This window comes from Eurypyga helias, unplaced genomic scaffold (assembly GCF_000690775.1).
Source record: "Eurypyga helias isolate BGI_N326 unplaced genomic scaffold, ASM69077v1 scaffold26192, whole genome shotgun sequence".
Lineage (NCBI taxonomy): Eukaryota > Metazoa > Chordata > Aves > Eurypygiformes > Eurypygidae > Eurypyga > Eurypyga helias.
This window is the reverse complement of record NW_010236948.1, coordinates 7,268-34,450: the sequence shown is the minus strand read 5'-3', so window position 1 is coordinate 34,450 and position 27,183 is coordinate 7,268. Positions and strand designations below refer to the sequence as shown.

The 27,183-nt window shown below is 36.1% G+C and overlaps 1 protein-coding gene across 1 annotated transcript in view; it reads right to left on the bottom strand.

Moving 5' to 3' along the window:
* LOC104506364 (zinc finger protein 236-like) overlaps window positions 1–26,961 on the bottom strand; it is a gene marked incomplete at both ends in the record, with an annotated part of 29,301 nt that extends 2,340 nt beyond the window's left edge. The window contains 10 exons of the mRNA XM_010147290.1: window positions 853–1,056; window positions 3,113–3,385; window positions 4,884–5,112; window positions 6,559–6,762; window positions 13,139–13,285; window positions 16,042–16,214; window positions 19,529–19,653; window positions 21,532–21,710; window positions 25,329–25,493; window positions 26,819–26,961. Of these exons, the coding sequence (XP_010145592.1) occupies window positions 853–1,056; window positions 3,113–3,385; window positions 4,884–5,112; window positions 6,559–6,762; window positions 13,139–13,285; window positions 16,042–16,214; window positions 19,529–19,653; window positions 21,532–21,710; window positions 25,329–25,493; window positions 26,819–26,961 (1,842 nt within the window). The remainder of the gene's footprint in view (window positions 1–852; window positions 1,057–3,112; window positions 3,386–4,883; window positions 5,113–6,558; window positions 6,763–13,138; window positions 13,286–16,041; window positions 16,215–19,528; window positions 19,654–21,531; window positions 21,711–25,328; window positions 25,494–26,818) is intronic.
* Between the last annotated feature and the right edge of the window lie 222 nt (window positions 26,962–27,183).

The following is a 27,183-nucleotide window of genomic DNA, read 5'->3' as shown; positions in this document are numbered from 1 at the left end:
AGAGTGTGATCTGGATATCTGAAGCTGTCAGCTAAGTTTTGTTACTACTCTGAAAATTTAAGATTCCAATACCTGATACCAAAATAACCACTACTCTTGGACACAGTAATTCTTGGAAGCAGTGAAAGCAAAAGGATTTTTAAAGAGTGATAAAGATTTTGGGCTAAAGAGATTACCTATATAATATTCTACTGTATAAAGATAACTAGACAACAGACAAGGCAGGGGTTAGCAGACTGGTGAGTCAAACAACATCGAACAGTCAATGCCTTGCCCACTATGTTGACATCTACTGGACAACAATATATATTGTCTTAATTGAGCTGTACAAGTTACCTTCTTCCAAAAAGTGGTTTTACATAATGTTGTAACAATTATTCTACAACAGAATTAAAATAACTGTATAAATTCTCCATGTTCCAGAATTATTCTGCCCTTTTTTGAAATAGTATCACTAATTCAGCTGAAGTCACACTTCTAACAAATACACTAAACTGATATAACACAACAACTCATTAATACATATATATTTGAATAAATATGATCTTCTTAAGGAGAATCTAGCTCATGAACTGTCTTATGTTTTCTGTACTAACAGTCTAGCAATAGTTAAACTCCTTTCCTATTGTAATGTAAAAATGCACAAGGTTTTTTTCTGGTAAGGATAATACAATTTCTCTGTAAGCAAACTATACAATAAGGCACTTTTCTGAACTCTGATTATTTCTGATGACTTATTTCAAAGTGCATCTTTCTGAGAAGGTTCTGAACATGTTTGCTTGATTAAACCATGAACTCTATTTTCCAATGAAATCCAACTTTCAAGAGACCACAGATTTACTCGCTCTTTACCTAAATCAGTTATGAGTATGGGCTCCTGCAAAGGAATGTCTGGTACTGGAACACTCGTCTTCCCTACTCGAACTTTTGCAGGTTTACGCTGATGTCGCAGCTTTCTTAGTTCAGTATGCTTAAAATGTGAAGCAATATGAGTTTTCCGGTGACCCGATGTTCTAAACTTTTTGTCACAGTGTGGACAAGCAAAAGGCCTAACACCTGCAAAAGATTAAAAAAAAAAAAAAGAAGAAATTTTAGTTTGTGATTTTCTTTCCACTGCCCTAGAAATGTAGCTTTGGAATACAGACTGTCTTTTCTGTATTTTCTTTTTTGTTTCCTACCAGGGTTTTTATTTTTTAATAGATTTTCAAAACAGATCCATAATTAACACACTTTAAGCAAGCTTGTTATCAGGGAACTGGATGATGGAAAAGTGACAGCAATTTTCAAAGGGTTCCAGAAGCTTCCCTGGAATTGCAGATAGCAGGTCAAATGTCCTTCCAAAATAAGCTGTTGAAAAACTGGGAGAAAACAGAACAAGCAAACACACTGATAAATGAAACACAATAGGATAAAACAGAGGAACAGTGATGTGACGAAGTTTAAAGAAATTCTAGATCGGTCTCTGAAAATATCAACACTGTTTGATGGCAGTCAAAAAAGCATGCCGACAGGAATTATTAAAGACTTCTGCAATGCAAAATCCAGTAGAAATATCTCATTGGAAAGGATGTTGGCAAACTTGGTAAATTACAGAGACAGGCAAAGCTGACAAGCTTTCAGCTTTTGTTCAAGGGGAAGTCTTGGAAGGCTAGGAAACATGACTGGGTGTTATGAAGAAAGCTCTAAAATAACAGGTGGAAAAAAAGCACAAGAAATAAGAATGAACCATTCTTTACAATACAGTCACTAAAACATCATATGAAACTACCGACTTAAAGCAACAGAAAGTACTTTATGCAACATGTAGCTCAACACTCAAATTCATTATTTTAGGTGGTTGTAGTAGTAAGTTCACATCGGTTCAAAATCAATTAGCTATATTCTTTGGAACAAAAGTCTGCAAAGTGCTTCTTAGTGTGGAGGTACAGCCTGCTTCATGACTCTGCTAAGCAGCATTACTGTATGTAGGCTCCCCTTTTTCCACACGTTGCCAACAGAGACCTCTAACCTGACCCAGTAAGCCCAACCTGCTAGACAGAGAAAAGAGCAAACATCTCTTAACAGGAACACGCAGTGCTGAACAATGCCTAACTACATGCCAGAGCTCCACAAACACTAGACTACCTGTTTTTCAAGCCACCTCGTGCTTTTGCCACTTTGAATGAGTGACTTCTTAAATAAAGTAAGGTTGACTTTAAAGTAACACAAAAATACTGGGTTACAAGTTTAGAAAAAAACAAAGTGAAAAACCTTCTGCAGATGAATCCAACACTGATGTGTCATGGAATAAAGGCATCTGACTATAAAACATACTCAACACCAAACGCACACAGCCAATGAATGATACTTTTGCAGAATGTAAATACATAAAGGAGTGAAAGATCAACACATTTATGAGTTCTTCTGGCTGAAAGCTTATTTACCTGCAAGAACAAAGACAGAAAAGTGCAAAACAACAGGTAGTCCACCAAGAGTGGAAAATTCATTTTTGTCTGTGCAGAGGATAAAAGTTCAGCCACAGATAAACAGGTATTCGAGACATCATATATGATGCAAACAAGGATCATATGAACAGAGGGGCTCTAGGGCACGCAGTAGGAGTCAATGAAAACAGGTAAGTTGGTGAAAACACGAAACAAGACTTTATTGTTGAAGATAAAATGGGAAGTAATCAAATAATTAAATAGTCCCAAGTGATACAGTGAAATTATCAGGAAGTGTGGGGAAGATGCAGCGTAAACATGGAAGTTGACTGTGGATAAGTAACATCAGAACTCAAATTCTAAGAGTATGACTCTCTAGAAAACACAGTTAAATACACTCACAACAGTGATATTAAAAAGGAGCAACAGCTGACTTATCATCAGAAAACTAAATGTCCATGGCTTTTGAAAGGATCCAAACAAAGTTTCAAATCCATGAAACACTAGAAAGTTAATGTTTCTAGACAGAAAAATTTAAGGTCATCATATAAGACACTAAAACTGGTTCACTCTCTGACAGATATCAATCATGACAGACATCTCTGCATTTTAAGTGCTTCATACTGTGTTTTTCCATTCAAGGTCTCACGCACACCGTAGTAAAAACAAAAGCAATGTTGAGGCCTTACCTGTATGTAGACGAATGTGAACTTTCAGACTCCCTGAGGTGGAAAAGCATTTCATACAAAACTGGCACTTGAAAGCTTTAATGCCAGTGTGTGTTTTTATGTGTGCTGTGAGAGTACTCTTCACGGCAAAAGCGCGGAAGCACTGGGGACACTTGAATGGCTTCTCATGGGTATGAATGCGAATGTGGCGCACCAGATCACTTGGTTTTTTAAATTCTTTAGAGCAATACGGACAAACGTGCCACCTTATTCCATTTTCTTCACGTATAGAACCTAAAATAAGGAACATCCAAATTAATATGTTTTAAACATTTTAACAGTTCTTCAAAAATTACACTCTACTGGTACCATTATGCAAAGTAATCAAAGCCCAAAACCACTCTGCGAAACAGATGCCATTACAACACACTTTGTAGCCAGTTAACTTCTCTATCAGATACAGTCTACTTCACAAAAATAGTGATAGGCTGGAATGACAAAAACAAAGCCCAAGAGAATCCTGTTGAAATTCAAACATTATGCTACTGAAAAGGAAAAAGGTTAAAAAACAATAGAAAGTCTGACTTCACAGAAAAGACAGAATGCAATTTGTGCGTCACTTAGGAATAAGGAATGTAGCTGTGACGCAATATAAGTTACCTTAAAAATACCGTATCTCATAAAATTATCCAACAATGAGTGTAACTCCACAACCATAACCACACCAAATTAAGTACTAAACACTTATCTAACAAACTGGAGGAGACACTTTAGATGGCCCTCACTTCTGCAAATTCAGACTTAAAAACATGTCATAAATTTTTAAAGGAGCAAAAATTGTGTAAAAAGTCCTTCTCAAAGATTGACAATTTAAGGCTACACTTTCACAAAAGCTATTTTATGATCCAAGAACCCTAAGCTCTGTCCTAAAGCAACAGCAGTACATTTCTCAACAAAAACTACAAAAGAATATTCTAAACCCTGCCAGGGATTTTTATTCATATATGTTATTCAATATCAAATATTCATTCATTTAAAGCTGTTCGCATAGCGTTTTTCACTGTAAACTATGCCAATACACTGGGGTTATGTTATTTTATCAAAAAATAAAGGCAGTTGAGTTTGACTGTACAGCTGTGACCTTTTATTTTTATTTGTATTCAGAGTCAGAGAGTTGTTACTGTTACAAAGAAGGAACAAAATAGTTGTTATTACCAGAGGGAAAAGTTAATGTTGATTTTTAGCACAGTTATGCTGGAAAAGATGAGTTTTCAACTTTGAATTGACTTCTGCATGCTTTGCAAAGAAAAAAGGCAACATCAGTGTATTTATAAAGATTCTACAGAGCGAGCTCAATGACTGTTCGTTACAGCACGGTCTCCACCAGGCCAACCACTGAAGTATGATGGCTACACTTGGAACAAACCCCACCTTAAAGCTTGAGCTTTAACACTTCAGTTGCATTTAGGCTCACAGAGACAAAATCCAGGCTTGCATATACACAACAGAGTATGGAGGTGGAATGTTAACATATATTAACATTAACTCCTCTGATCTAAACCCAGAAGATTAAAGTGAAAGATGATTTCACTTAATGCCATTCTCACATGTTTTGTATCCATATAATGAAAGTTGTAAACGCTACTTATCGTAACATATATGCATATTGTGTTTCAGATAGGAGTAAATTGATCCACAATACATTTTTTTAATGCCTTTATAAAGCCACCGAGACACCCACAAACAGTGCAGCCCTTACAGCACAAAAAGTAGCAAGCAGTGGCAACATTACCAGGTAAAAATGGTGATTTTTTCTTAATAACTTTCTTTTCTTTTTTATCCAGTTTATCTGTACTCTCTTGCTCCTTATCTTGTTCTGCACTATTAGAGTCAGCCTGATGATTTGCGAGAGCCTGAACATCTGGGTTCTGATCCGGGACCCCGGAAGTCTTAGCCTGGCTGCAGTCAGTAGAATGCGCAGCGACGGGAATTGAAGACAGCCCACTGTTCTCCAAAGCTTGCTAAAAGAGAACAAAAAACTTCTGCATGAAGAAACAAGCATTCCACAGTTGACTCAATTTTTCTTAAACAGCAACTTAGAAGATGTAACGCAAACACAACTAAAGAAATTAAATATGCCTCACCCCCCCCGAACTTCAGCCAGATTTCAAGTGTGCAAAAACATTCTTACACAACACTGACTTCTGACCGTCTGCGAGATTTTTAAGTTGGATTTCCTGCACTAATACATCTGTCAACAGCTGCCTTTCAGAAAAGCGCCAATTGTTTCTACAGAATCAAGCATTTCCCAGGAATAAATAGCCATCTATTATGCCTATTACATGATGAGAACAGTTCCCCATAAAAGGTCAAATTTGATCTACGCACACATTTTTTATGTACACCTAGGAGGGACTGGAGTGTACGATAACTTTACAGATACTATTGCGTCTGAAAAGGCTCTGGATTTAAAAAAAAAAACCAAACCTCAAACACATTTCAATAGGAGCGTGCAGATATTCAATTGCTTGGGAGAAAACTACATTTTGTACATGTAACAATATGATTAATGATTAAATGCTCGGACAATAACTTAAAAAAACAACCTCAAGGGCAATTTTCTTTTTTTTTTTTAACAGTTACCAAGATAATAGTTATATTTCATGCTGTAACTTGCTGCCACTACACATCACTTTCCAGACATTAGCAAACGAAGCACAGGTAACATGGTGAACCTGCGCATAGCTACACACAACATTCTGGTCTTCCAAAGAGAAATTTAAATGGCACTTAAAAGACTATATGAGATGAAAAAATAGGTTAAGGGTTAGCAGGCTACCACCAGTACTGAAGAAGAATATACTCTGCCCTGTTCCATTCTGTTTGCTCCTTATAGATAGTTGAATTACTGCCCTGCATCTCTTCTGTTACACAGCATCTCCTACTGCCAGTATGAAACACAGAATAATGGGTTAGAAAAAACACTGGGCAACCCAGGAAGAAATTTTCTTGAGCAAATAGGAAATATTCAAACACCCCTCACTAATTAGAACAGCATAAAGGCGTCATATACATTCTCACTGATGAACCAGATAAAAATATTTTCCCCTTTTAAATGTCATGATGTTTTAAGCACAGAATAACTTAAGGACATGCCACAAGCTGCTTCTAGGCAACAGGGGAAGAAAGCGCCAAAGGGACCAATAAAACGTCTGTGTTTGGGTGTGAACGCTGAATGCTTTCTTCTAGGTCATATAATCAATATCTGTAACTTTGCTTTTGCAGTATTATACAAAAAGATAACTTGGTGCGTTCCATACCTGTTCTGCAAATGTTTACAATTCTTTCTTGACTGATAACTGCAGAAGGAATGTTATCATTGAAACTACTGAGAACAAATTTCACTAAAATAAAAACAATGAGAGAAACCACTGAAATGTAAAGCTGTTCTCACACAGAACTCTTACCTGCAAAATATCTCTGTTGATTCCCACTGCAATGTTGAGTTGCTGACCAGGTTGTTGAGGTTGGTTATTTTCTACAGGACTTGGTTCTGATAACTCAAGGAGCTGCTGGATGACGTCAGTTACAGCCTGCTGACCCTGATGGGCAGCAGCGGCAGACACCTGGTTTTCTGTCTGTTGAAGAAGCGGAGACCGAAAATGTGTGGCCTGAAATAAACAGCAGTACCTTTGTAAGTGAAGATGAAAATTATCTGAAATGTCTGTTAAATGTACACTAGAAGGATGGCTGCTTGTGTAAGATGTAAGGATTATACACAGCTGTTATTCAAGGACTGCTCACTCCAGTAAAGAATTGCTTCTGTAGACCCCTTTTCTGGATTTCTTCCCAAGGGGTGTAACTGTAAGCTTACAGTTTGAATTAAGTTTATCCTAACTACTGAGCCTTCAACAGTTTGCAAAACACAGGGTTCAGTTACTGAATTCCACACGTAGAGGCCGCATGAAAAGTAGTTCCAAAAGAAATAATCAAGACTGACCTGGTTGTCTTTTTAGAGTTCACATTTAACTAAAACAAGCCCTCTGGAAAAATAACCTTCTATTAGCAGCTTTTTTTTATTTGTATTAAATTATTTGTGTTGTTACATCAAAACCTTTCAGAACAATCAAACTACTAACTTTTTCCCTTCAACTTTCAATCTTCTAAATCTCTTAGCTTTACAACTTTCAATCTCCTAAATCTCTTAGATTTATAAGAGATTTAGACTCAAAAAATGTAAATACACATGGAGCTCTGTCAAAATACTAAAAAAATCTTTAAGTCTAAAAATCAAATTGCTTAATGTTTGACTTGGTAATTGTGCCTTAGGCTACCCTATTAAGAAATATGAAGAAAAAAAGTGATAAAAAGTCTTGGTACTTCTTTCTAAAATGAGAAATAAAGACTCCTCCTGTTCTCCTCCATTTACAAATTTCTCTTCCTTAGAACATAAGTATAGCATTATTGAAACAATTGCTTTTAATCATTTATTTTTATGGCAAAAAAGAAAAATATATATTTATATAATGGCTAGCCCCATAATTTTGTCTCTCAGAACACTCTGGATATTCGCTTCAACTATTTACTTGTGTTCGCTAAAAATAATCACTTCCAGGCACACGTGCGCACGCACACATATACATAAAATGCTCTGGTCTTCCAGATTATTTTAAACAAAGAATAATCCCAAACTTCACCTGTGTAATAGTTCTTCCAACCTGAAAACTCCTGTGAGATCTTCTTTATACTGACTCATTACACTGGGCAGTTAAATGACACTCTCATGATATTCAGGGATGAGAAGGATAAGAAAAATTAGCTTGACTCACGTTACGTCCCGTGAATTTGGTGAAGTAATGCTTTCTCACGAGAGGACAAACCCTTATCTCATTTGTCTTGCATGTTTGTGAGAAGAGCGCTTGCTACTTTGCTAGTTTTCACCTCACCAGTGTTACAGATGGGAAGACTCCATCTCTTCAGATTCCAATTTAGCAAAAGTGCTATGAACATTTCAAGATGTATTTTACGAAATGAAACACACTACATGCCATTTTCATTGCGATAAAGAGGAACTGAAGCAAAACGTTTTGTTTAAGAGCTTAACAGCTCCCTATAGAGACCGTTCATTTCCTTGAAACGGAATGCAGGGAAAGCCTTTAGCAGAGCGGGAAGTCTACACTGAAAGCCCATAAAATTCTCCCAGGCTTCAGCAAGAGAAAATAATTGTTAATGAAGGAACTGCTCAACATAATCTTTGACATGAAAACTACAGCATGACATGCATTCGGCCAGCATGTTCACGTATCATACAGCAGTTTGTATACAGTCTCATGGAGGTTTTTTGAAGAGTAATACACACATGCACGTATATAAAGTTTATTACCATTATTATTAGGATGCCCAGTTCATTATAAAAAGTGTCACTTCAATACCTGATTTTAAAAATAGCATAGAGAAGAAAGCATTTTATTAATGCTTCATAATTCCGCATTTGATCAATTAGAATAGTGGATCTTCTGATCATCCTCGGTGTGTCTGATCTGCTGTGTAACACAGACCGTGTGACTGCTCTGAGTGAATTACTCCTTCAAGTAACTGTATAGAACTCAAAGCAGCTCTTTAAATCAAGTAATTTATTGTGGTAACTTTTTCTGTTGCTATCCAGCTTCACTAAGTTGCTCCAACTGTACATTATCCACATTAGAATTCCAGAATTCATCTCAAAGTGTGAATCTATCTAGCTTCAACCCTCAAAACATTTTTTTTTTCCCCTTCTGTATTTAGAGAGATTACGGAGTTTATCCTTTTATTCAAAACAGCAGATCAAGTCATCCTTAAATATTTTACTTGATGGGCAAAACAGATAATGCACCTTGAATCTCTTCAATAAAACACATCATATCATGCTTAAAGAATTCTGATGGCTCTGACTCGTCCTGTATCTTTGAATACAGTTCACGAATAGCAATCACAATAAAGAGACAACCCACAAAAGCAAAAATTGCCAGAATGAAATACAGAGCACATACAAACTTTCCATTTCTTACCTAAATAAAAGGACCAAAACGAATCTTTCCAGTCAAGGAAAACCTAACTTTTAGCTGATACATCAATTGTTACCTCTTCCATCCCTATTATAGGGGGAATTTTAAAACCTTGAAAACTCCTATCCTGTGAACATAGCCTACTTTTCCTGTTCTTCTTCTATAAGTGATTTTTGTCTTGGCTGCATCAGAACACTTTGCTTGTTGCGTCCAGATCACCAAGAAATACAGATCACTGTATCAGTGACTTGCACTTCACCTCAGTCTTTGTATCATCCTTGTCAGTGATGATTCTACATTTTCTTGTAGGTCACTGATAAAATATTAAGCAGCATAGGGTGAAGAATGAATTTCCAAGGGACCCCATCAGAAACACAACAATGGCAATTCCCTGCACATCTCTTTCACGAGTTCTCTCAGAAAGTTTTAAAAATCATGGTGCCTCATATTTATTTTAGTAGATCATTCTATTTGAAAGTACAAAACATATCCCTGTTTTTTATCACCTCCATTATAAGAAGGAAAATGAAGAATTATTAAGGATGCAACTAGCCCTAATTACCAAAACGCAAATACTAAAAAGTACCTATACATTTTCTTAAATCCAGGCGTGATACACGGTGCCGTCCCACGGAGGAATGGGAGCATACCTCCTATTTCAACAAATGAACAGCAACTGCACATGAAAAGCAGGCTGTGCATCTGAAAGCACGGACACGAGCAGACAGTACATCAAAGGAGGAATATCTGGGAACGTGTAACAAAATTGCTGCTGATTCACCTTAGCATTGAAGTCTGTCTGCATTAGTTCTGAGGTGATGCCACATGTTCCTTTTCCACAAGATTCCCAGGTATGTTACAGTATCTAGTTACTACTGTAAAAACAGAAGATACACCAGAAAGCAGAAGGAGAACTCAGGCTTCTGCTCCCAGGCAATGGGATCCATTGCTCCCAAATGGCACCCCTCACTAGGGAACAACCTGGCACTCTGCATCAAGTACAGGGAACCACACAGTGTGACCCCTGACACCGGAGCCTAATCTCAATATTCTGATACAATGAAGAAAGACAAATCTCTTTTTTCAATCTCTTGGAAAAAAAAAAAAAGGTAAATCATGAGTACCTCTCCGGAACTTAATTTGCTGGAGAACTTTTGCATATAAACCACCCTACATGAAACAAAGCCAATCTATCTGGGGGAGGGGGCACGTGAAGAGATGGGGGAACAGTATGCAAGACCTGAAAGTTAATTTTTTTTCTTTAAGAGATCAATGCGAATTGGCAGGCTACATTCTAAGCAAGATTCCTCCTTCCTTTCTAGAACATAAATCTGGCACAACTATATGCAGACTGTAATTTTATAAAACCTCATTATTTAGTTATATGTTTAATCCAGTATATGTTCAATAAAGACTATCCTAAATTGATGATTATCTTCTTTTCAGACCTGTGCTTTCACACACACACACTCCCTACTCCCAAAAACCAGGCATAATTTCCACTGCACTCTTTACCAAGGAAAATACATTCAACTGGTTAAAAAACCCCACAATTACTTAAACTGTTTTTGAAAAACAGCCATTTTTAATACTTTTTAAAATCTTAAAAGAAACATAGTATAATTATTTACTTAACACAGCAAATATTAGTAATCAATTAGTTCACATCAGTTCTGTCCAGCTCTAAGTTAACTGGCCCTGGAACAATGAATTCACAGTAAAAGATAAAAAGAAAGTGGACAGACTGTTTATGGTGACTTTAAAGCAATACTGCCACATTTCCTAGCCCTTGGTTTTGTGGATTCTAGCACATGAGAAGATAATCAGTGGCTGAAGTCTGGACAGATGGAATGTAAGTCATTAAAATACCATGCTGCAACCTACAGCTGATAAACAACATGCTACATAGCTGCAACAAAACATGCTACCACTCTCACTGTGACTGGCACATAAAACCCTGCCTGCACACCAAGACTGCTCACTATGGGGTTCCAGAAAGCCAGTCCTGCATCATCTTTCCCCAGCTCCACGGGCTCCTCCCAAGCCCCACAGTTCCACTGCTGCCTCAATTCCAACCAGTTCAGCCAGCATGAGCACAGCTCCTTCCCTCTCCACCCAAACCATGGTATCCCTGTGAAGTAAAGTCATGGGGCAGGATAATCTGATACTTATGAGAGTCCCCACTCTCCTCTGGCCTTTTTATGAAGGAGAATATATGTTTCTGTTCTGAACACCTCATGAACTGAATTATGTGCAAACTCAGGATTGAATCGTGAATGAGGGAATATAATCCATTCAAGACCTGTTCCATTCCTAAATAACCAGCTGCATTCTCCAACAAGTCTGCCTTCATGCATTAACCGACCAACTTCTCACACAGGACCACTGTGTATCCTTTTTCACCAGTTAGATGAAAGCTTACAAAATTCTGTTAAGTCTCTTTCGCTTTTAGTCTTGACACGAAAATACGATAAAACCTCTACACTTACATTCTTCCATTTGTTATCAACAGGTTGCAGAAGATTAGCAGGGGATGTTGTTAAAGGTTGGGTGACGGAGTCCTACAAAGAAATAAAGTATTTTAAGCCTTTGTACAAAAAGCAGAAAAGCATGGCTAATGCAATGCATAGAAGTAGCAAAGTTCGTTTTCCCACAGTATGGAGACTAGGGACAATAAAAAAAGAGGCTATGGGACAGGTACAGAAGTACTTAAACCAGTACCTTAGCTCTAAGCACAGGGGTAGCAAAAGACAAACAGCTGCCTTCCAATAAGCGTATTTTACAAGAGTACTCCTGTATCACACAAGAATGCATTCTTCTGTAGCACAGCAACTCAGACGACTTCGACTTCGGGAACGTGTATATTAAGGACATAATCACTGTTCACCCCCAAATACTAAACGAAGGATGACAGCAGCTGATAGTAAACTTCCGAACAGGAGAACTCTTCTACTGGAGATTTGTCATCAAAGAAGTTGTGAGCAGAATGAAGTCGTCTGTGGTAATCCAAGAATGCTAGTGCTAACCTAAGAATGCATCATCTTTCTACAGCAATAAGAATCAATCAATCATTAAATCTCTGAAGTTTCAGATATAAAGCTTAAAACTCTCCTAATAAGCAACCGACATGTCAGTTGTTATTTTTTGGTCTTCCTTGTTAAAATTCTTGGCATCTCTTTTTAGAAAGAAAAATTTTTCTCCCATTTTGCTTATACAACTGTAAGGAGGTGTCCTTCATTTTTCCCCTCCTCCATGCAAGCTACAGAAGTATGTAGGCAGCAAAGATAACAAACAACACGCTTCTGTAACATCAGCATGCAATGCAAATGCAAAATACTCAGGCAAACCCAAACAAGAAAAATGTACTGATACATTAAAAATGCACAAAAAAATAAAATAGTCTTATGAAACCAGAAGCACTATTTGAAATTTAGCCGCTTCTATGTTGGTAAAGAGAAAGAAAACACCAACATTCAGTGTTTCCAATAAAGCTAAGACTTTTTTTCTTTATGATCTGTCAAACAAGAAACTAATGTTTAAAACAAGTTATCAGAAATACTCAGAAGAATCCACTATGTCTTTGTATGGATTAGAACTATATAAACAATTTCTGAAAATGAGTTAAAACCCTAATACGTAATTTGAACAGTTCTAGATTTCCTTCTTCCAGCAAAACTCCACAACTATTTTTGTTATCTGAGGAGGAAACCTTTCCTCCACATACAAGCTGTAAGCACCAGAATTGTATTTTACCTAGTTGTAGAATAAACTGTTGTATTTTCATCTAAACCCTCAACTTGTAAATCCTTTGCTGCATATACCTGGCCAACTTACATTCTGCCAATATTTAGTAACGCAAGTCAATGCCAAAAATGACAAAAAAATATAGAAGAAAAAACACACTTACAGGTCTTCTAGTTCTATCTGAAGAATCACTGGAATTAAGATGCAGATCTAGTTAAACTCTTAAAGGCATTTTCACCATATGCCAAGCCCAGCTTACCGCTGTAACGTGAGATACATCTGCTGAAGAGCTTGCAGTATTCTGCGGACCACCCATGTGCATCTTGCTGATATGTGTATTTAAACTACCCAAGCATTTGAAGACACAGCTACATTCTGTACAGTTGTAAGTAGGGCCATTCTTTACCTTCAATAAAGCAAACAAACAAAAATTACATACATTTTCCCTAAATCTACCAAATATTATCTTTTTTCATAGTTATCCACATAATAAATATACTGAGAGCTAAAATGGTTTATTTTTCCAAGTTACTGAAATCCACTTATGGAATCAGTCTGGTATCACTCGAGTATCAAGTCAACTGTAATCTACGTACATGACTGTCATCTCCTATTACCACTTCTCAAAGCTGGGAAGCACCAGAGAGCAAACCAAATGCCATCTGGCAGATGAGGCCTCAGACTTTTCCATCTTTACAATTTCCTACCATTACACATTTAGAAACAAAACTCAAAATGCAACTTTATCAATTCTGACGCGCCCGAAGGTGTAACATCATACATACATTGCAGTCTTCCAGTACCTGAAGGGGCCTACAAGGAAGCTGGGAGGGGACTTTTTACACGGGCCTGTAGTGACAGGACAAGGGGTAACAGGTTTAAATTGAAAGCGGGGAAACTTAGATTGGATATCAGGAAGAAATTCTTCACAGAGAGGGTGGTGAGGCACTGGAACAGGTTGCCCAGAGCAGCTGTGGATGCCCCATCCCTGGAAGTGTTCAAGGCCAGGCTGGATGAGGCTTTGAGCAACCTGGTCTAGTGGAAGGTGTCCCTGCCCATGGCAGGGGGGTGGGAACTAGATGGTCTTTGAGGTCCCTTCCAACCCAACCCGTTCTATGATTCTATGATAATAAAAAGTTAGGAGATTTGGAAATATGAAGAGGAAAAAAAGGCATATAATTTATCTTCAAATTTTGGCTCTCTTCTGTTTACTTTTGCAAACTTATCTTTTATAAACTTCCAAGAAAATATGAAGTCCATTTTTCAGGCAAAAGTAGAATGAAGGCAACATAGATTGGGCCAAAGTCCACAGGGACTTCATGGGGGAAATAAATTTAAAAAACCCCACCCAAACCAACACTGCCACAAAACACCACCAAAAAAATAAGGGGGTGAAGAGCAGGGAAGTTTAATATATAGTGTGAACTGAATTTGAACACGCAGGATGAAGAAGAGATCAGAGCCACTTGGTTGGGGCTTTCAGGCCAAGGATTTGAGGTAATTACAGCAGCTAAATTTGCAGATTCCAGCCATTCTCACTTCCCTCTCCACCTCAATCTATCACAGAGCAGTAAGATCCAATGCAGTACTTTCAATACGCAGGAAACAAAGTCTTCAACAGCAAACATGCTACACTCTTTGCAATATAGTACGGAACTTTCTATTTTCCGACATTAAACTGGTAACAAGCCTTTCAGAAAGGGGTATCAACAAATAAAATACAGGTATGACTAAACAGTGATCTAAAAAGTGAGAATCAACCTGTTTTTTTATCACCTGTAACATTGTTTTGAGACTGTGTAAGGATAAAATGAAGAATCAGTAGAGTTCTGCATGCAGTCTTAAAGTAAAACACAGTGACAGCAAGAAAGGAAAAAAACCAGCATGTGATCCAAAGCAGTACCTGAAATGTAGGCTCAGGATCACAAAACACAACATAAGATGTGATCAAGAGGCAGCATTTATTTAAAATGCTTTATCTCACAATATTGGGATGGGTTTTTTCCTTAGAGAAAAACAGAGTAACAGAGATAAAAGTGAAAAATATTTTTCACTTGATCCCCAACAATCTTGTAATATTGAAAATAGAATCAATGTAAACTATGAAATGAATGTTGGTGCATTTTTTAATGTAGCAAAAGCTATCACATATAGGGAGCTGTGAACAGTGAGAAAGACCAGTCACACAAAGCTGTATGAAATGTAAACATGATTTAATATAATTAAGTGTAACACAAAACACTAATACATATTCTATGAAGGACCATATCCTAAAACTAAGAAACTCCTAACATACTAAAAGGATCCTTAGTAAAAAGTACAATAAATAAGATATATCACTGTAACACAAAAATGGAGAACAAGAAAGCAATTCTTGGAGTTAGGGGAAAGAATGAAAGCAAAAGTATAGTCTGCATGCAGGGGAAAAAAAAAAAAAAAAGCTGCCTCTACCACTTTATACCTTCCAAATCAAAACCAGGTCTCTTTCTATAGATATCTGCAACCACAAATCACTAAAGTCAGCAAAGAAATTACTGAACTAAGTTGCATAGCCAATGTAGCTCAGAAGATTCTGCATTATCATACAGCAGTACCTTTGGAATCTTAAAAATTGTCTGTCACAAAGAAGAAAAAAAAAATCACCTAAAGAGGTCTGAGACAATGTTTATCTTATAATTTTTTTCTACCTATAACTGAAAAACCTCCAAAAAAGGCTGCAAGATATATACTTCAAAGACAAACTGCAAGTATGCTCTACGATGAAGTTAGTTGGCTGCTGGGTGGCCTTGAAATCTCTCACCATCTTCTGCTTTGCTGCTTTTGGCTTACTTTCACCTTATTCTAGCCCTTGTTCTCCCAAGGCTGACACAGGTGTATTTTCATACACTTCAACCCACTAATAATTTATTCATCTATCAATGCACTGAAAAGACAACGGTAAAGGAAGGTTTTGCTAATTATCCTAAGCATACTTTTGTTGAGATTAAGGTATTTTAGGAAAGCTGAATTTGCAGGTAAACCCAACAAACTAGAATCTACACCACAGCAGTAAATCTATACTGACTGCAGTAAGCACCAGAGAGCATAGGAATAGGCAAACACGATTGAAAATGAAATAAGCAGTATATTAGCACCAACCACTTTATGAATAATTATATTTACCTCTGAATGAACTCTCTGAATGTGTGACTGAAGATTGCCTTTCTGAGAAAAGGCTGCAGGACAAAAGGCACAAGCATGGGGTTTTTCACCAGTGTGCTTGATCATATGGGTCTGCAATGCCCCCTTCTGGTTAAAGGCTTTCCCGCATTCACTGCATTTGAAAGGTCTTTCACCTGAAAGGAAAAAGGAGGATGACGTTGGTAAGGGGCTTTGAATAAACGTTGGCAGTTTCCTGGATCTAAATGAAAAATGGTGTCAGCTGAACCAAAGTACTGCATATAGATATCTGTACATGCACACACAACACAGAAACATAACGTTATTCGGTGTTTCGACAATGAATTGTTTACCTTGACCACCAATCTCTGCACCTACTCTGATGATGACGAAGGTCCATGAAAAACTTTTATGACCCAGCTGATGGTTACCAGTTAAAATGGGTAGGATAAATAAAACCTGTATGAAACAATTATTTAGAACAGCTACCCTCAGCTTGTGATTTGGAAGATCTCACAAGTTTCTATGCAAAACCACCAGAGGAAAAGGGGAAAAGAAAATCCAAAACCACATACACCATTATTTTACACCAAGTCCTATAAAATGTATATACCTGCATGGAAACAAAAGGGGGTGCCGAGGATGGAATGGACAGTAATAAGGAATTAACAGTCAAAAATTTAATCTTTTACTTAGCCTAAAATCAAAAAGTCTTACAGCAAAACTGCAGAAGATGGCCTATGGTTCCCACTCCCCAATAAATATTAACAGCCATTCATTCTTCACAACCACCTATTGAGAAGGTGCAATAAAATAATGTTTCTATTATATGAGACGTTGTACAGCCCTGCTCAGAAAATAATTTTAAAGCCTTGACTGTTCATATTACTACTGAACATTAAGGAAAAACTAGGCAATACTCTTACAGAAATGCTCTGTCACTGTTTCCTGTGTTTGGTGTTCTCAGTGCAGTGCATGCTTACAATTTTTTGTACACTAACACATAAAGCATGAGAAACTCCCCAGAAATTGTAACTGCATGACCTTATTACAAAGCTACATATTTTAAACACACAGATACTAAGACAGCAAGAACAAGGTTTGGTTTCTTACAACTGTGTGTCTTAATCGAGTACTGGAAATCGCCACTGTGAACTCAGTATTCCTCTTTTTTTCCTGTTAGTGGAACAGTTTAACTCTGGTAACTCCAGGGCCTTGAAAACATTCAATACTTTGTCTTTGCACATTTCTGTAACAAAAATACTACAAGCAGGCTGCACAAAATGCTGCTACACCACTAAGTACAAGCATGTGCTAAATATTATGCACACTAAAGCAGTTTTAATGAATATTTTTATATGACTTCTAATTATATAGCCGTAATTACATCTGGTTTAAAATGATTAATTCTTAATTAAATTCATATTGTTTAAAGTAAAAGCAGCTATTTTCTAAAACAGATTACAAGCATAACTTACGTAGTATTGACTCTGAAGGAATGTGTATTTTCTGTTCTGCTGCTTATGGCTTTTGAAGCTGTTTTGAGGCCTGCAGGTTTTAACTGTGTACTTTTTTAATACAGATCACAATACAGAACACTGATTCAGATCATCTTCAAACTCAGTGAGAATTCGTATTGGGCTTTCTTAGTTTTGTAAAATGCTTAGCTTCCACTACTAGCTGCTGGTAGACATACAGAAGTATTGCTTCAGGTTAAATTTGCAGATTTAAGTAAACTTCATTGCAAAAACTAAATTTTAATTCTAGTGTGGAAATGCAGAATTTCTGTATTTCTCAGGTATAACTTAATAAAATACGGATTTGGGAGGTTCATTATTTAGTTATTAATATGGGAATTGCAATCCCTGAGACTGTTTTTTTCCCCAAAGGGTTTAAGTGCTTGAAATTAATAGCTATGAACAAAAAAAAGTATTGCAAGAATGCTCTACATGTAGCACAGACGTGCTCTTTAAAAGATTTAAGTATTCTATATTCTTTAAAGCCAAATTCTTCTACATATTTTACAGTACCTCACGCAATTCAATGCCAGACAGATCGTCTACAGATTTAAAGTAACAACATACTTCAAATTAAGGATTCACTAGCTACTTAGAACTTAAAATGACCTACTGTCATGTGCAGGTTGGGATTACAATTTCAGCCTTTGGTTTCCTAATAGACAAATGTCTTCTTGCTCTTCAAGAACTACAAATACTCTTGAACTTTTTGAATCTTTAGAAAAGTGTCCTCAACCAACTATAATCTTGTTTCTTTAATTCTAACTACAATTAGCTAAAATATCATAACTAACAGATACAAAACTCTAAAATAACAAAGTTAATTTTCAATTACTTTTTTTGGATATTACTTTGAGGTAACTTTTAAAGCAGGTTACAAGGGTGACCTCTTGTGTTACTGTTTTACAACTCAATTAAAAGCTTAAAAAAATTCCTAAGAAATAATAGTCATGCAAGGAAATATTTATTTCTCCCATGGCAAAAAACGTCACTCTTGTACACGGCAGCTCATCACATCACTGTCTGAACAGCCTGGTAATACAAACAACATTGCATGCTTACCTAATTTACTACTTTAATTAGCTAAAAACTAGACAAACAGCAATTTATTCACAAGATGGAAAGTACATATATATTGCACATCACAAGAGCACCTTCAACTAAAGCCTTGTTTAAAGTCAAACTTAGGCTATGTTATGTGTGTTTGATTAAAACTTGGGAACAATTCTTACAGTCCTCTCTACACTTCAAAAGCTTTTGTATAATTTTATACTTTGCGTTTTTCAGTTATTTCAATTGCTTAAGAGTTAAACAAATGTACATTTATTACAGTAATTTTGCAAAACACATCTGCTTTTAATGCTGCAAAACGCAACAGTCACCTGCTCTTCTTCAAGTATCAAAATTACCATCAAGGCTTATCACCTCCCAAGTTCACTTTGAACATCCTGAAAATGGCAGTCACAGTTAAGTACAGAAAATATATGGCAGCAACTCTAAAAAAAAAAAAATCAATCTAAAAACCAAAGCAAGACCAGTATGTTAGTAGTATTATTCATTCTCATTTATTTCTACTCTTTGTACGATTGTAAATTTTAGAACCTGTTCTCTAGAGTATGTAAAATCTTATTTAGAATACCTGACTGCCCTTATCTAGTTATTCCAGTTTTAGGGCCCATTGAAGCTTTAAGTACCAAAGCTGGTATTTTATAACAAATGAAACCCGTGAAGTACTTAAAGTTTCCAGATGTATATCATTAGGAACAGTTTAAAAGATTTTTAAAAGCATATAAATTTCCCAAGCAAAGCAATTACATAAAGGGTGTTTTAAACCAACAGGTAACTGCACTTATGAGCTGGATCTATTAATACTATTTCAAGTCCCAACTGGGAGACAAATTTTCAGCATTTCACAGATTAATTGAACTTTCTAAAACAAATGAAAACTAAAATAATTACTTCCACAGTCTTACCTGTGTGTATCCTAACATGTCTTGTTAACTGACTTGGCTTCTGGAACGTTTTTCCACAGTGAGGACAGGAATAGGTAAACCCACTTCTGTCAATATTTCTGTTATAAGATCTGGTATTTGATACCCTGTAATTAAAAAAAAAAAAAAAGACACCAGGGAATTTAATTAAAATCCTCTTAAACCTAATATGAAACAAGAAAAAGCTTTTTTGAAGAAGCTGATTTTACCCCATCGTTTTTTAACATAATTTGATGACAATGTAGAGTATCAGCTACAACAGTTAAACCCCAAACTCTTTAATGATACTAAAAGAACAATGTAAATGTGCACTTTTCCAAGTGCCTACAAACACCAAAAATCTTAGTTATTTAGGTAATAAAACACATTTCTTAGAAGTTCTCTAGAGACATTTTCACTGTAAATTCTGCTAGAAGTATACAGTGACTTCACAACCACTCTTTTGGTGGGAGCTTTCAACTCTGTGCAACTTTCTTTTGCCTGAACACAGCAAGACTTTCGTTCTTAACCAGAAAAGGAAGGTCTCATAAACAAGAGCACAAATGCTGTTGCTGGTCTAACAAAAACAGGTTAAGAATTTAACAACCCAAATATCCACCACTGCTCCTCAAATACAAATCACGATCTCCAGAGACATGGTAACAGATGATATAAACTCCCATAATTCCTTTCTCTACAAATGAAGTTAATTAGTTTAAATGACTGCTGAAAAACAGCAACATGGAAAAGCAACTGATTTTATGCTGGGGGGGGGGGAATAAAACCTAGAGCGTATTAAAAGACCACTGCAACCACTTAGCTAAAAAAAGTGAAACCAGAAGGCAGTGTGGTATCTAGAGCACTCCACATTTCCATTAGTGCCCAAGTAATTACATCTATACAGCAATCCAGTTTGCCAGTACAGCTTAAAGTTAACTGAAATTACTCAAATTCAAATACCTCGTGTTTTTCTAACAACTGTGAAATACAGATTAGCTAATGTGGGGCAAATGTGCAAAATACACCCCTACCCTGAAACACAGGCTGATATAACAATAGAAAAAATAGCAGGGAAGTAACAGTTTTCTGTTTGCAAATGGAAATTTGCAACATATTTTTTCAAACATTTTGGAACACAACCATTTAAGGTCTCACAACCTGCATCACTGGCTAATAATTGGAAATACTCAGTGTTTCTCATTTATATGTATGTGTTTCCCATCTATTTGTCTAAAAACAGTGCACTGTTTTTTATAGGAAGAGAGTAAAGAGTAAAAGAGAGATCTTCCGTCAAAAACCTTAAGCTTTCATGATGCATAAACTAAACCAATAGAAGTAAGTTTTTCTTTCTTCTAACTCAAAGTCATTTTCACCTTACTAATGGTGAAGTTAAACTAGACAGCTGAAAGAAAGGACAGAACAAGTTTTCACCAGAAGTAAGAACAACATTTATGAGCCCTGGTTTTTCCGTTCCTTTTGTGCTTTTTCAGTTTTACAAGAAACTCACAGAAGGTTGTGGTGAGGACTACTTGCAAAAGATGATTAAACTGCAAAAAAAAACCACCTTACTTACCTGCAGAAAGCAAGTATTAGGATGTCTGAAATTGCAATAACTGCTTTGTAAAATTAATATGCATTTGCTTCAATATATTGCCCTGCTACGTAAAATTAACATATATTTGCTTCAATATACTGCTATTAGCCATTAAAATCACACAAACAAATTTGAAAAAGCATTCTGCACCAGAAGAACTTAACCTGTGCTACAAATAGCCAGCAGATGGAACTATGCTTAGTACAAGTGCTTAAACGCGAAAACAGAAAACCGCCAAAAATAACCATCTACTTTAGCATGGTTTTGGAAAATAAATTCCATTTCATAACAGCATACCCAAGAAAATAAGGGATCTGCATACTTTGCTGACTGAAAACGCTACCCTTTCTTTCTCCAGCTATCACCACAAAAGCAACATCTGCTCATTTTGTTACAATCCCATGATCGTCACCTTATTTTATAGTGAGTTTTCATATGCTCCTTTAGCTGTGAGGAAGTTTCAAATTCCTTTTTGCAAGACTTGCAGCTGTGGATCCTACTGCCTGCCAATTCTTGACGATGTTCTTCCATGTGTATGGACAGCTGACTCTGTAAAGTAAATTCATCTCCACACTCTGAACAGATAAGATTCTGAAAGAGATAATAGAGACTGATTTTTCAAAAGATTCCCAAACAGCGATACACAGGCACGAGCTTTGCTCAAATAGCTGAATGTATCCTTCAACCGACATCGGCAGCTGGAAGCAAGCAGCAACAAAAGTCTACCAGCAAAAAAAGTTTATAAGCCCCATAACAAAAATCATGAACAATAATCACTGCAAGGTTATTGTAATATTTACATTTTAAGAAACCCCACTGAAACTGAACTTTGAAAAATCCTGATACGGTAGCAGGAACAAGCAGTTCAGTACCATCATCACACCACTACTCCCTTGGTAGGCTATTTCAAGCTACACACAGAAACTCACCTCAGTGTCACCGTGCTATAGTCTACGTAAGCATTTGTAAAAAATACTACTTTCTAACCAAAAACACCTTAAGTTTTTTAATTCAGGATTTTTACACTTTCACTGGTTAAAATGATAGAGATTGTCATTGACTTTTTAACAGTAATCCCACCACAGTTACTACTGACTATTCTTCAGCTGTCTTCACAGAAAAGATGACAAAGAAATTGGGACGTATAATGGTTTTGACAGATACCACTTCAACCCATTAATTTTACAGCAGTGTTAAACATACCACTTTCCAGTTGTATTAGTATCCCATGTCATTTAGAATGGAAATTGTACAGTTTAACGCAAAAGCACTGCCCTTTCACTGAAATTCAGAGGAGGAATCAAAGTTAAATATTGTTTCAATGAAAACTCTGCATTTATTTGACTTCCTTTTGCTTTTCAAAACCATTAGTTTTATTTCTCAGCGTATCTTTATTTTACAAAATCTAATCAGAGTTAAGAATAAATATCCAAAAACATTCATCATCTCTTTGGCAATATATCTGTTACACATTCCTTACTGGTGTGAGTAAGGAACTTCAGTTTCAGTCCTGGTTCCTTTTTCAGTAACTGTAATTACCACTGCAAATGGAAATGGTTTTTTTTAATCGCCATTTTTTTTTTTGGCTCCTTGAATGATCAACAAGGGGAAAAAAAAAGTGTTCATTTAAACAAAGATATTGACATGAATGTTTTCATCAAGAGAAAGTAAGATATGTGGTGCTATTTTTACAATGCTTTGACAATATATTTGCTCACTAAGTCTGAAAAAAAACCCCAAAATTCTGCAATATAACCAGACAACATTTCCACAGGAGAACTTAAATATCTGAAATCCCATAATGAAATGAAGGAAGTAATTTTGGAGGTAGTAATCTAACCTAGAGATCATTATTTCTGGACTGAAGTTCCAGTGTGTGACAATAAATAAATTAATAAATAATGCTTTCTTTTCCAGGACCTACATTCAATTCTGAATGCTTCTTACTGAAAAATACGTTCTTATACAGCAAATATGGGTTCTGAAGAACATTTTGTACAAGTAGGGAAAAATCTCCTGAGGAGAAGCTTACAATATACATACTATATCAAGCTCACGGTCCCCAAAATTGAGAGTTTGGTCAATCGTTTCTCAGCATTTTTCAGACACGTTATCTATGACATTAAGTTGCTATTACATATATTATATTAAGCAACTTCCACAAACAAAAGAACAGCCTCACAAGTATCTGAGACAACGAAACTCTGTGTATTTCTATTCATTACTGTAGAATTTGCTTTAGGAAAGCTGTACAAAATAGAAAAATTGTACAAAACCCCAGCAATATATCAAGCCCAAAAGCTTCTCTCTGGAATAGGTTCTACCAGACTTGCATTTTTGCAAGCAAACAAAAGATCCCCCACCACACACACAGAACAAATTATGGCACATCATTAACCTCACTATGGTTAAACCCACCTTTTAACATTAAACAAAAGTGGCTGTTTGTATATCGCTAGATAATATTTAAAATTCCCTAACTCAATTAATTTTATAAAGCTGTACTCATCCGATTCCACCTCTATTAACTATTTTTATCTTATCAGATGCGATATCTGAAGCAACTCTTCGGCACTCACCATCTTCACCTGTTTAGTTACAATAACTGTAAAAGATTTTAATTGACACTTTTTCAAAGACATTGCCCCCAGATTATAAAACAAGACAAACCAAATATAGTGAGGATTATTTAAAAAACAAGTACAAATCCCCAGGATTTTTTAATAACGCAATCTTCACTTTATATCCACCAGATATCATTTTTAGCTTTTTCAACATATTAAGGCTTTCCTAAAGCCCAAGAAAACCTCATTCTCATGTAGAAAGAAGACATATTAGCAGTCTTAGTGCCACAGATGAAAAATTTTCAGTTTGTATTTAACAGCTACTGCCCTTGTCAAGACCCTCTGCTTCAAATTCAAATTCCAGCTCTCCTACAGGCACTGTGCACAACTGCTGGGAAAGTCATTCTTGCAAGTCTCCTTGAATTAATTGTTACATTCATCTCTGATCACAGAATTATAGCTCATTATAAGAATACATTCATTAGGAACTGAAAGGTGTTCATATTTTTATAAATGTAATTTTCAAGCTGCAGATCGGATTTTTAAATTGGAAGGCATCACACAACCTATTCTTCTGACATCTGCACCAAGTATCAAAATCAGAGTTACTGAAGTGGATGAAAAAATCACTTAGTGATAGAAATGAATACTAAATATCACTCTTAGGCATCTTTCTTGATGCTCAGCTTCCTTATTCTGATGCTTTCAGCAATTCATAAATCAAGTTTCCTTAATAAATGCCCATTAAGCTATGTGTCATTATAGATACATTAACATGCAGCAAAACTGTACTCAAGCCCTCTCGTTTTAACTCAGTTGTGTACATGATAAAATGTGAAGTGATAACAAGATTAAAGAGGGAATGCATTTTCTACAGATGACATTCTCTGCCTGGTTTAGGGAAAAATGCAACTAGGCCTATCATCCTAAACCTACAGGTCAAAACTGCTGTAAGCTGACTGCAGTTATGATTAGAAGTGAGGTGATAAAAGCGCATACTTGACTCAGCTGCAATTCTCCAACACAAAGCACAATTTTTAAAAAGCCTTCACAGGAGGAAGCAGCAATTACATGATTGAAAATTCAGTATTTTGGGCAGTGCAATCAACTCGGCAACTACAATAATGCAGTAATGACTGTGTTCAAAATAGTACTATACATTAACTCTTTGCTAAGAATTTAACCGATGCCTTATAAAAATGGTAAATGAAATTGTGAGAGCGAAAGGAACAAGAAGTTCTCTCACGCAAAATAGCCACTCAAAAAAAGGGGTGGGAGTTCTAGATAAGGGAACAGCTTCATGATGCAAGAAATAGATGGTGAGTGACTCACCATGACAACTGCCATCAAAAATTATCACAAAGACTATTACATGTGGGCCTATCAATGCACATGAAGTCACATAAATTAAAAGTATTTGAAAATAACTATTCAATTAGTAGAGACAGGATGGAACACTTCCTTATATCCAGTGTACTGATTTCTGCAACTATCATTAAAACAGACTCCCCACCAAAAGTCTGATACTTGTTCTGAACGAGACCATTTATTCAATCCTCCAACGTCAAGCATATAGGTAAGGGATTAAGTACAACCCTTACAACATGTCTTTTCAAAATTTAAATTATGAGGTTTAATGAATTACCTCTTCTTTCTCATGTAGCATTATATGAGCCTTCAGACTGGCTACTCTGGAGAACTTCTTGTTGCACACAGGACACGTAGGATCTTCACCATTGTGAGTACATTTATGAAGTGTCAAGTTGAATTCAACATTAAATGACATCGGACACTGGTCACATCGGTGAGGCTGTTAAAACCACAGAAATAAAATCAAAATTCAATCTTCCCATAAGTTACATATACCCTGACACATGTAACCATACACATCAAAATGTTTGAAATAAAAAAAGAGCAATTGAAATACCTACATATGATAATGATCCTAATAATACCAGTCTTAATTCTTTTCTCTTTGCCTCTCACTACAGAAAATGCAAATATAGCATTTCAAAAGCATATGGGGGAAAGAAGACAGGGGAACTAAAGAAAGCAGGCACTGTCTGAGGAGAGTGAAATTAGCAGGAGAGAAGAATGAGCAAGAGACAGAAATAAATTTTCCTACTGTAACTGAGATTGTGAACTCTCCTTAAAGCAAAATTAATGATCAAACCAAAGAGTTAAGTTTATACTAGGATTGACTGCTCTTCAGTTGGTATCTGCATAATCAATTTGCTTTCTTTAAGAGCACCTTTACTTCACACAAGTGTGCAACAGCATGGTTTTAACAGTACCAACTTCCATTTTTCGGTATCAACTTTACAACGTTGAAACTTGTGTAAGTAGTTCTTTGTATACATGAATTATCACCTCAGTCATACGTTTTGTAAAGATTAATCTGTACCTACAGCTACCTCAAACAGTATTAAAATTATTTTTCCATCACATGTAAAGTAGTTTCAGCTTTGTGAAAAAGAAAGCAAGGAATATTAATAAAATGCTCCAGATTACAGATGAAACCTGTAGCAAAAGCTTCATTTAAAAAGTCAGTCCAGTCAATCACATATCTGTATTTTTCTCATTCTTTCCCAAATTTGGTTTGTAAAGAGCTACAGCGACGACGTTAATCTACTAATACATACATACTAGATTACGTTGCTTGATACCACTGAAAACAGCTCTACGTTGCTTGATATCACTGAAAACAGCTCTAAGACACTAGCAGGGTCCAGTTAATCAATATGAGTGTCATTTTCTTTCTACTGCTGAAGTGTAGAATCAGTTTGCAAATTGGATTAAAAGAAACCCATATATTTTCTCATCTACCTGAATGTTTTACAAATCAAAGAAAATCTCTAAAATTGAAAGTTACTAAACTGAAAACATCAATCTAATTAAATGGCATCAAAGTAAGGTCTTGTCTCAAACAAAACATGAGGAACCATGAAAGAAGAAACTTCCTAAATCTCTGAGGTCACCAAGTAGTAATTATTAGTGATGGGATAAAAAAATATATATCTATATATATAAAAATATATATAAATATATATTTCCTGTGTTAGCTTTACTTGTCAGTATACGAAAATATCAATACCCAATGGTATTGTCTAAGTTTATATCTATTAAAATTCATACCTTGTCATTTTGCTCATGATCCCTCATGTGGCGCTGGAACTGGGTCTCTTTTGGGAAAGACAGCAAACAGATCTCACACTTACGGAAGTTAGGTACTTGGTAGGGAAAATTACTGTTCTCTGTATTTGGTGTCAGAACATCATCTACAAAACAAGTATCAAAACATTGGTACGAAGTCACATTTCACTGACATAATCTCTGCTTCAAAGAATGGAGGCTTTTACAGTAAACTATTCAAACTCCTGGAAGATTTTGACTTGCATACAAGATTCTAACTTCACTGGATATTGAAGATCTCAGGGCAAAACCATTACTGCTTCCATTGACGCTGGATCAAAGGAATATATCCATCCCCCTAACTGCCA